A 10,980-nucleotide genomic window follows, 5' to 3' on the forward strand; every position below is an offset into this window, starting at 1 on the left:
AATCGAACCCGGTACCTCTGCACTGTGAAGCCGACGTGCTAACCACTGGACTACCGGGCCGCCCCATTATTATTATGACTATTTTTATTATTGGGGGTGGCATGGATCAGTGGTAGAATGGTCGTCTCCCAAACCAGAGGTTGGGATTTCAATCCCTGTCCATCGCAAACTTGTTTAAGTGTCCTTAAGCAAGATACTGGACCCCTAGTTGCTCCTGATGCTGCATCATCAGTAGGTATATGCGGAAACAGTGTAAAGTGCTGTGAGTACCAAAGCTAGAGAAGTGTTATACTGTATAAGTGACATACCATATATAAGTGACAGACCATTTACCAATTATTATTAATGATGCAATTTTACAGGTAGCAGTGGCACAAACTAGTAGCGCTATGATGTTCATCGTGTCTTCTAAGAAGTTCTTCTCAAAGTAGCTTTAAAGCTTCTTTTTTTCAAGAGAGAAATTTTGTCTGAAAATAAGAAACTTAAAACCTTGTAATAGTAGTAACTAGTGATGGGAATTCCGGCTCCTTTTAGAGAGCCGGCTCTTTTGGCTCGGCTCCCTAAAAAGAGCCGGCTCTTTCGGCTCCCAAATGGTTCCTCAGTTTTTTTGTTGCTTAAATTAATTTACTACCAAAAATAACGTAATATTATGCGTAAAATGAATTACTAATGCAAAAAATAGACAGTATATCAAATATTTATTATTTATATGGCTTTATGTATATTCTTCTGAACATACTCAACATGGAGTACAACATGGAGTGCTACAAAAATAAAAAAGTACAAAGACCCATATCAAAACAAGGTCAACAAAAAGTTCCAATCTCTGAATGTGTATATTTATAAGCTTTTAGCTATTTACAGTAAAACAACATAAGTAAGCTTTGAATACCACACAGCAAATACGAGTTAAAATTTGTAAAACAAAAAGAAGAAAGCGGCACCCAGGTAAAAGTTTTAACTTGTCTTTCGCGAAGATTGGCATGAAGGAAAACCAAGTGCCTCAGCTTTGAGGGGTTGATCCTGTTTCTCCTCTCTGTTAATATTTGCCCTGTTTTGGAGAAAATTCTCTCAGATGTTGCGACAACACACAGCCAACACAAAATGGCTGAAAATCACTTGCAATCATTTTACCCAGTTCCTCGTCAATTGTGTTCTGTTTTGCTGGTTTATAGCTTTTTGCATAAAGTGGCTCATAGAGCTCTGGGTTGTACATCTAGGCAGTTGTGACATTGCAGCAGCAGCAACAGTTGCAGACACACTAGCACCTTCATTAATAGCTGATTCCCTTGCTTGTCTTTTCTCTTCAAATTGTACTGATGGGTGGACTTATCTGATGTGCCTGTGCAGGTTATTTGTGGAGCCTGATCGATGGGATATTTTAACCTTGCACAGTCTACACGCTGCCTTTGAACTATCAATTAAATTGAAATGAGTCCAAATTTCACTGTGTTTCCTATCCATTTTCTCACCTTTCCGCTTTCCACCGTGTTGTTTTTTTCGCTAACTAACTCTCTCGTCTCCTCGTTTGTCTTGTTTGCGTGCTGCTCGGTGTGCTGCTGTGTGTGTCTCTTCTCTAACCCCTCCCCCTTCTCTAAACTGTAGCGTGTGTGTGTGTGTGTGTGTGTGTGAAACCCTCCCCTTCCTCTTCTGGGGGGGAAAAAACAGGAGAAAAAAAGTCTGCTCCTATTCGGACCGGCTCCCATCGTTCACTTCTAAGAGCCGGCTCGTTCGCGAACGACACATCACTAGTAGTAACATAACTAGCTCCCTCAGGATGTAGCATGAAGCACGACACGGTGTCCATAAAAATACAGGGTTTATTTCCTGGCAACCTGGGGAAAGAACTGCTCCCACGAACATGAAACATACAAATACAAATAGCATTCCAAAACAAATAAAAGACACAACCCAAGAAGACAATTGATTAAACAAAGGCACGCAACAAACCTCGTGGGCTCACATCCACAAAGGGCTAATCCTCAGAAACCCTGACTGTGGCCCTTTTCTATCGTCCAGTTTACAACCAACTATGCTCGCAACATCATCGTCGTCTCACTTTAGCCCCGCGGAGTTTACGAAGCCATAGCCTGAATGGGTGTGTCGCGGCGAGTGCGCATGTTAACTCGTGTCGAGCGGAAACCTTTAACACTACAATTAGTTCCGGCTTAAAACCACCGCTCGGTGGCATCGGAACACCAACAGGGAACAGTTTACCGGGAATATCAAGACTGTAACAGTAACTATAACGGCAGGGGTAAACATTTTTCAAAATTGCTGAAAGTAAAAAAAAAAAGAAGAAAAAAGTATGGTATTGGAGAAATGTAGTACACTTAAAATGTGTAATTGTTACAATCTCATTTTATTTTAAGTGTACAGTTTGGTTCGCTAAATAATTTCATACTCCAGTCACGGAATAAATAAAAACTCACATGTCCCTCATCTATGTGTGTGTGAGTAAAATTAAGTAGTTTCCACTGGAGTAATTGGCATTTGATTGGGATTATGCTCTCTGTCCTTCTGGCGCTTAATCACATAAAATCGTCCAACACAAATAACCGCAACCACAGCCAAAGCGACTAAAATCCACAGCCAAATAAACGTGCCCGCGGAAAGAGAGGAACCTTCCATCGTGTCGTTGTTTGGCTTTGCGTAACCTCTGACAGCGGGAGTGGTGATAACAAAATGTTCCTCGGCTGCTTTTACACATTTCACTTGATGTCTTAGTACATAGCCTGTTTTACAGGCACAGACAAAACTTCCAAATGTGTTTTTACACTCTTGGTCACATTCGTTCATGAAGCACTCATTAATGTCTTCGCAGAATTTGTCATTGATGATGAAGCCATCAGGGCAGAAGCAAGCACTGTCAGTGCTTTGCTCACAGATGGCGGGGCATCTCTCCTGTGCACAGTGGATTTGACACCGCCTGGGATCCGCGCTGTCCGGTGCATATCCACGGAAACAAGAGCATTTGAAGCCATCTTTGACAGGAGTGCATTTTTGTTCACACGGACCATCTGAGCAGCCCTTTGGACTCGGAAAAAATGTTGCATCTGAAAATGTTTGCGTCTGGCAAGCATTTCCGTCGGAGGTTCTGCACAGGAATCCGTCGATTATATCGGAGCATGCCCGCTCTTTGAGCTTTTGCTCTTTTGAAAGTGAGACACAGCTAGGTGAACAGACACTTACTCCATCTTTCCAGGTGATGTGAGAGGGAACAAAGTTGCTGCGCCCGTTACCAGCGGTCCATTCATAGCCTCTCATATGAAGTGAGAGGTTGGTGCAGGCATCTGGCGGTAAATAAAGTCCAAGCCAGAAGTTTCCATTTAGTTCTTGTGTCACGATATCAAACAATCTCTTGTCTTCTGCTGACTGAAGTGTCATGAGCCCTCCTTTCCCGGCTTGACATCTTTCTTGGGCTGTTGTAAAATCCACTTTGTCTCGGTTGATAACCAAGCAGCTGCTCCCGATACAGAAAGGCCAACAAGTGCCAGCGTGCGGCATACAAAAGCATCTGCTGATAGAGGACAGAGAAATAAGAGACAATGTCACAAGCGCCTGGAGATTCAAGCAGGCCATGTCGCTGCGCTGTAGTTCATCTTCAAATGTTGGCTGGCTCACGGCAAACTCGGAGCTCTGCAGGCTACTGCGGAAGGAAAGCAAAGGCAGGAAGGAAATGAGATAAAGACTGTGTTTTTCCAATGTGAAGCACGGGGGGCCCATGACACATTTACGTTCAGAACAAAATAAACTGTTCTCGTCTTGAAACAAATCAGACATACCGTGCTACGAACACCCTCGCTACTCCCTACTTCCAGCAATTGTAATATTAATATCAACTAAGTAATCATAAAGGTGTGGCCTTTACCAGCCTACTCCCGCTTCTTTTCACATTCCAAAAATGTGCTTGCTTGTTTAAACACGCCAGAAGGGTTTGTGTGAATGTGAGGTTCTTTGTTTATGTGTGACCTGTGATTGGCTGGCAGCCAGTCCAGGATGTACCGCGCCTCTTCCCAGACGAGTCAACTGGGATGGGCTCCGGCACAACAGTCACCCTACTGAGGACAAGTAGCATTGAAAATAGATGGATGTCTCTTGTTATTATCATAGGGCAGCTCATTAAATTATGGACGCCATAATATCGCGCAGTGTGTGTGTGTGTGTGCGCGTGTGTGTGTGAGACAACAACGAGAATAAAAAGTAAGAGACACAAGGGGTGCGTAGGTGGTGTGTTTACAATTGAAAGAGAAGAATTACACAAACATATATTACATAAATACATTTCGAGATAAATTACACGGTCCACGCCAGGAAGACACTCCTCTCCCTCAGGTCATAGGTCATCCGTCAAGATGGATTCATAGAGTTTTTCCAAACGTGGATCGAAGCCAGAGGAAACCCAACAATAACTGTCTGTTGTACTTTTCTTTGCTTCCTGTCTCGATCGACGACATCGCACAACGGCAACTGTTAACGCCGCAGTGACGACGAGCAGCAGAGGAATCACTGAGCCGAGCACGCAGACGAGCACTCTGGAGTTGACCAGCATGGCAGTTGCAAACTGGGATGCATCGCTCGGGGGCATGGACACCGCGGCGCCAGGCGTATCCGTGGGAGTGGGCGACCCCAGGGGGTCGACTGTCGTCACGGATGCAAACTCATGGAGGTTCACGCGTGTTTCCTGGCCCGCTGATTCATTTAATGTCACTTTCGTCACATGCGGCGTGCAATTCCTTCCGGCGGCATCCGAACGAAAGCCGCCGGGGCATACGCAGACGAAACTTCCTTCAGTATTGACGCATTTAAAGTGACAGCGCTCATTAGCGCATTCATCCACGTCCACGCATGCGTAGCCGTCCTCTGATAAAGTAAAGCCTTCTTTGCAGTAGCAAGAGAAAGATCCGGCGGTGTTGAAGCAGCCGTGCGCGCATCGGGAATGCACGCATTCGTCCAGATCGCGACAGTTACCGTCGATCGTTTCGAAGCCGTCCTGACATGCGCACGCGTAACTGCCCGGTGTGTTAATGCACGCGTGCACGTTGCATAAATCTGACTGTTGGCACTCGTCAATGTCAGAACAGTTGCGCTGGTTCGCTGCCAACGTGAACCCAACGGGGCACGTACAACTTGGTCCCCACTTTTCCACAACGCACTCGTACTCGCAGGCGCCCACGCCGCACGCGTCTTGCATCTTACATGAGAGTCCATTGTCCTCAAGAGCGTAACCTTGCTTACAGATGCATTTAACCCGATCGGAGTCCTGCCGGCACACGTGTTCACATCCGCCGTTGTCGCGCGCGCAGTTTCCTTGTTCTGTTCGGCAAAATGGACCCGGTACAGTCCACTGATATTTGTCATCCCTTCGGACGCACACAGAAATGTGCGGCCGCTTTTCACCGCAGGTGACTTGGGCGTACGTTCCAAGCGGCAAGGATTTCATCGCGTTTCGGAATGGCTGCTCAGAGAAAGCGGGCGTGTAGGATATGTGCCCGGAGCCCGACAGTTGCAGAGCGTTGCACATTCCTTTAAAGTAAAACTTACACACGGAAAACGAAGGACCTTTGCAAGCTCCAGCGGTCCATTTCAGCTGATTGTCGTCGGGGGAATTATAATCAACCCACACACATCGCTCAGTGCAGGTGTCCACGGGCTCTTTTTTCCAGTTGGAGTAGTGGGAATCTTCCTCCCCAGACACCCACTTGAAGCCCCTGAGGGGCCTGTCAGCCAACACACAGTCCCCTTTGTGCAGCTTTAATCCAATCCAAAATTGTTTGCCCTTGTCCTTCTGGATCAGCGAGAGGAGAGAGTGCAGAATCTCCTCTTCTTCTTTGTCTCTCACTGTCATCAGGTAGCCTCCATTGTGGAAGCAGCTCCGACTGGCCTTGTCAAAGCTCACCTTCTCCATATGGACAGTGAAGCAGGCGTTGGACGTGCACATGGTTTCATGTTCAACGCCACTAAATCGTCCGAAATTGGTGATGAGAAGCAGGAGTAGAAAGATCAGTGGCATAGTTGCGCTTCACAATAAGTTCACTGATACCCTTTGAGAGTTTTTCTCACGAAATGGGAGCGACATGCGGGTTGCCCTGTTTGCGGCAAAGCGATGTGGCTCTGAAAGTAACGGTCATGCCGCCGTATCCTGTTTGGGACAACTAAAGGCGGAAAGAATGTTTTGCTAGCGTTAAGGGCTCTTTCTTTCTCCTCCGCTAAGCAGTTCCGTTTTGAGTTGGGAAAACAATGGTGTACTCCGTTGTGTTTTGACCGGTTCTCCAGATGTCTCCGGCCCCTGTCGACTTGTTGCTTTGAAGCCGACTCCCTTAGCTGTGGTGAGTTACAATACACGAGGCGCACAGGGGTCATATGACCTCAGAGATGCTGCGCCATGACAATTCGAAAGTTGGGGGAGGGTGTAAGAGGAGGAGGGGGGTGGGGGGGGGGAAACTCTGACCATTGACATCCTTTCTCCACTCCGCAAGCATGATTGGTCTTTTCTCATGTTATATTTTGGCTTTTCTTATTAAGGATGATCCGATCCACTGGATGGGTATCGAGTCCGATCCAAGACAAAATGATTGGCTCTGTATCGGATTGTTTTTATGAGCACCGGTCGGATCCAATCTACAAGCCCAAACAATATCGTATCCTCACCTTTACTTTGCGCAATCTGCCAGAGCACAGAGAAGCGGTTACCGTGTGTTTTCATCACTGTAGCAGTTGTGTTTTTAGATATCAGTATCAAGCAACATCATTAAATCCGTCTACTATGAACAACGTTTAGAGTGGCTAAAAAGAATCAGATCCGTATAGTATCGTATCAGCCCATCCTTGAGGCTGCCATATTGGTATCGGTATCAGATATGAAAACGTGATATCGAGCGATCCCTACCTTTCTTATTTTGTTTGAATAATAATAATAATAATTAGCCAACAATTGCTTTACTCCCCCTTTCTAAAGGTTTTAGTGCCGTACTGCGAAATGACAGTAACTTACTGCCTGCCAAATAATGAGCCAGAATTTGTTCGTACTGCTTTGCACTGTTGCGGTGTGCCTCACGTGATGTGGGTTCCCATGAAAAAATGTGACTCTGTGTCCACCACTTCCATGTAACGGGCCCTTCTCACCATCACCTTTCTCCCACTAATGGCACCATTGGTCTACAAATACTCAGTCGAGATACCATTCGAGGATAATTGTGACGAATTAACAAAATATTCTCTTTCACTGAGTTTCTTGTTGACACTGTGTCTTGGTGGTCTGAACGCTGAATCAAGTTCCTGTGTTTGTTTAAACGCAGCGAACGGCCAACAACAATGGCAGGAATTCCAGTGAGACCACCAAAGCCGGCTCGGTGAAAAGAGAAACATTGTTCATGCATTGCCCTTTGTGGATATCCAGCATAATGTTCTGTCGTCATTTTTTTTAAAGTTCTTTTTTTTTTTTTAATTGTGCACCTATTCACCCTAATCACAACATGAAGAACCCACATGACCAAAACGAAGCGCTGTCTCAAGGTTTCACTGAGAGAGAGACAGTGAAGAAAATGTTGAAGGGGAGCCAGCCGGTTCCCAAGCTTGGACGAGGTAAGATAAGATAAGATAAGATAAGATAACCGTTATTTGGCCCATTGGGGAAATTTGCAGTCGACAGCAGCAAAATTGAGGGTGGGTGGGGGTGGGGGGGGGGGGGGGTAGAGAAGAAAGAAAACCAAAGTGATGCATGCACAAAATAAATAAATGTCTCAGAAAACTGTACACCAGGGGTGCCCATTACATCGATCCTGATCGACCGGTAGATTTAGATCCAAAAGGTGAAGAGGAGAAACCAAAAAAACATTTGTGTGTCTTTGTACATGTTAGTAATATATTTTTTGTGTTCATGTACACTGCACCCTAATCATTCTATCGATCTCATTTTCCCCCCAAAATATTTTAAAAATAAAATAAAATAAAGCAGGTAAATCTTTAACCTACGGTAGCGCGTGACCTACGTCAGCGGAAGTTGTTAGCGCTCCGCAGTCCGCAATTGCAGCTTGTGATCAGAGCTGTTGCGCTCCATCTTTGATCGTCATTATTCTCATTCAGAGTTTGCTTCGTGTACAATTCACCGAGGGCACGGGCAAAGAATAGGAATCTCGAGGGCCGGGGGAAGCACTTTAAAACGGTACGTGTGAGCTACGATCGTCAACAGGCTGCAAAAGTGCATCGCTTGCTTCCGTGTTTGGCCTCTCATTATGACGCGTGCGCGCGCGTGTGTGTGTGTGTGTGTGTGTGTGCGCATGCGCGTTAAGGGGCGATCCCGGGAGGTTGGTTGAACGAAAAGTCGATCTTCGGCCCAAAAAGTTTGGGCACCCCTGCTCTACACAAACGATTGCACCTCAACAGATCCGGCTGTCAAACTCATAAAGTTCGCAGACGACACCACGGTCATCGGTCTCATCAAAGACGGCGACGAGTCTGCGTACCGCCAACAAGTGGAGCAGCTGGAGCTCTGGTGCAGCCGACACAACCTCGGGCTGAACACGCTCAAGACTGTAGAGATGATCGTGGACTTCAGGAAACATTCTTCTCCACAGTTGCCCCTCACACTATCCAACTGCCCCGTGTCAACCGTCGAGACCTTCAAGTTCCTGGGAATCACAGTCTCCCAGGACATGAAGTGGGAAGTCAACACCATCTCCATCCTGAAAAGGGCCCGGCAGAGGATGTACTTCCTGAGGCTGCTGAGGAAGCATGGCCTGCCACAGGAGGCGCTACGACAGTTCTACACGGCAGTCATCGAATCAATCCTGTGTTCTTCCATCACGGTTTGGTTTGGGGCCGCCACAAAAAAGGACAAAATCCGACTTCAACGGACAGTTAGGACGGCGGAAAAAATCGTTGGCACCGCCCTACCCACTCTTGAGGACTTGCGCACTGCAAGAATCAAGACAAGGGCACGGAAAATCCTCCTGGATCCCCCGCACCCTGCCCACCACCTTTTCCAGCCACTCCCCTCAGGCAGACGCTACAGATCCATGCGCACCAAATCCAGTAGACACTTAAACAGCTTCTTCCCTCTAGCCATTAACTCCTTAAACAGTCACTGACGTAGTCACTCTTCTTGTACTACAAATACTGCTACTGGTTACTCTAAAATGGTTCAATGATTTGTTGTTTACGATGATACTAATGCAGCGTGTTATACCGGAGACAAATTCCTTGTGTGTTCTACATACTTGGCCAATAAAGATGATTCTGATTCTGATTCTGATTCTGCTAAATATAAGTTGCATATATGCATCTTATGCATACATAAGGTGGCTGTGCTATTTACAATGGTTACAGGTTTTCACGCATGCTTATTCAGCAGCCTGACAGCAGTCGGTAGTAATGAGCGGCGGTATCTCTCCTTCTTGCAGCACGAGTGTAACAGTCTCTGGCTGAAGGAGCTACCCAGTGCTGTCAGGGCAGGCTGGAGGGGGTGGGAGAGACTGTCCATCGTAGCTTTTAGCTTAGTTAGCATCCTCCTGTTGCCCACCTCCTCCAGAGTGTCCAGGGAGCAGCCCAGGACAGAACTGGCCCTCCTGACCAGTCACTCCAGTGTCTTTCTGTCCCGGGCCGAGATGCTGCCTGACCAGCAGACAATGCCATAATGCAAACCTGGGCAAATTACGGCCCGCGGGCCGGATCCGGATCAGTAATGACCATGGAAGGGAAAGTGATATGTATCTGATTAAACGAAGCGGGTAACAAAGTACGAAACATTCAGGAGACGCCTGGAGTCGGAAAGACTCAAATCTACGAGACTTTCAAAAACAAGGAAGCGATTCTTACTCAGTCCGATTCTGGCAATTTCCATGCTCAGAGTGAATTGCTTGCGGCTCGAGTAAATGAGCATTTCCTAGCATGGTTTGATTGTTATCATGATAAAAACTTTCCGCAAACTGGACCGCTAATAAGAGTCGGAGAGCAGTCAAATGTGTAGAGCGTGAACAACAGGGGGCTCAGTACACATCCTTGAGGAGAACCGGTGCTGAGTGTGATGGTGGAGGAGAATGTTACATTATTACTGGCATACAAAGACATTGTGCCATCTTCTTTATTTTCTATTTCTATTTCTAACTTTTGGCCCGGCCCTCCACAATATTTTCTGCTTCTCATTTGGCCCCCCCCCGGGAAAATAATTGCCTACCCCTGGTCTAGAGTATACTATGCATCTGCAATTGAACCCCCAGCCCCCCTCCCCCAAAAACAAACAAACAAACATCAACAACAGAAAACAGATTGTCAAGTATCTTACCTGGATTATACAAACATCACCGTTCTGGGTATGCCGAAGAGAAGCGAGCATATACTGTATACAGTGATCCCTCGCTATTTCGCGGTTCGTTTATCGCGGCTTCAGTGCATCGCGGATTTTTTCAAACACATTCATTAAAAAAAAAAAAATCATATTCACGGAGTACAGTACTTTATATGTTGCTCTATGTGACTCGCTGTTGTTTTGCTGACTTTCGCAGCTTCTTGCAGACCGTTTGCGCACTTAAAATAAATAAATAAATAATGTGTTAATTGGTTGCTACGTCGCAGATTTTTGTTCATCGCGGGTGGTTTCGGTCCCAATTAACCGCGATAAATGAGGGATTACTGTATAACCGTAAAAGAATAGGTGAAATTAATTTCATAATGAATGTGAATGTCAAATCAATAACTATGTTATGACAATTTGTATGAATTGAATACACAATAAGGTTAAAAATTGTAGTGGTGGTTTTTGTGTGTCATTCAAGTAAGCTACTATAGCTAATTTATTTTGTACATGTTGGTGTGGCTCTGTGTGTTTAGAGCAAACTATTGCGAAACCTTGAACAAGCCGGGGCAGGTAGAATATTTGAACATGCAACGACACCCTACCAAAATGAAAGCGTATTGTGTTTTGTTGATTTTTTTTAATGGCGTCAGAGGCGGTGCTTCAGAGATGATTAACATATTCATTGC

The 10,980-nt window shown here is 45.9% G+C and overlaps 2 protein-coding genes across 2 annotated transcripts; both read right to left on the minus strand.

The window, feature by feature from the left end:
* Positions 1-1,802: 1,802 nt before the first annotated feature.
* LOC147195739 (thrombomodulin-like) lies at positions 1,803-4,102 on the minus strand. The gene is made up of 2 exons (XM_086127932.1): positions 3,786-4,102; positions 1,803-3,649 (listed from the first exon to the last, which is right to left on the minus strand). Exon 2 carries the CDS (start codon positions 3,580-3,582, stop codon positions 2,464-2,466), a length of 1,119 nt encoding a protein of 372 aa, XP_085984058.1. The 5' UTR covers positions 3,583-3,649; positions 3,786-4,102; the 3' UTR covers positions 1,803-2,463.
* A 118-nt stretch (positions 4,103-4,220) lies between these two features.
* cd93 (CD93 molecule) lies at positions 4,221-6,173 on the minus strand. Its single transcript, XM_086127931.1, has one exon. The coding sequence runs from the start codon at positions 6,011-6,013 to the stop codon at positions 4,337-4,339; it is 1,677 nt and encodes a 558-aa protein (XP_085984057.1). The 5' UTR covers positions 6,014-6,173; the 3' UTR covers positions 4,221-4,336.
* Between the last annotated feature and the right edge of the window lie 4,807 nt (positions 6,174-10,980).

Source organism: Hippocampus guttulatus, chromosome 13 (genome assembly GCF_054856545.1).
Source record: "Hippocampus guttulatus isolate MCC_2025c chromosome 13, RoL_Hgut_1.0, whole genome shotgun sequence".
NCBI lineage: Eukaryota > Metazoa > Chordata > Actinopteri > Syngnathiformes > Syngnathidae > Hippocampus > Hippocampus guttulatus.

Bases quoted from the DNA above. Each gene is read 5' to 3' on its own strand.
- LOC147195739 (XM_086127932.1), bottom strand. From the start codon at position 3,582: ATGGCCTGCTTGAATCTCCAGGCGCTTGTGACATTGTCTCTTATTTCT.
- cd93 (XM_086127931.1), bottom strand. From the start codon at position 6,013: ATGCCACTGATCTTTCTACTCCTGCTTCTCATCACCAATTTCGGACGA.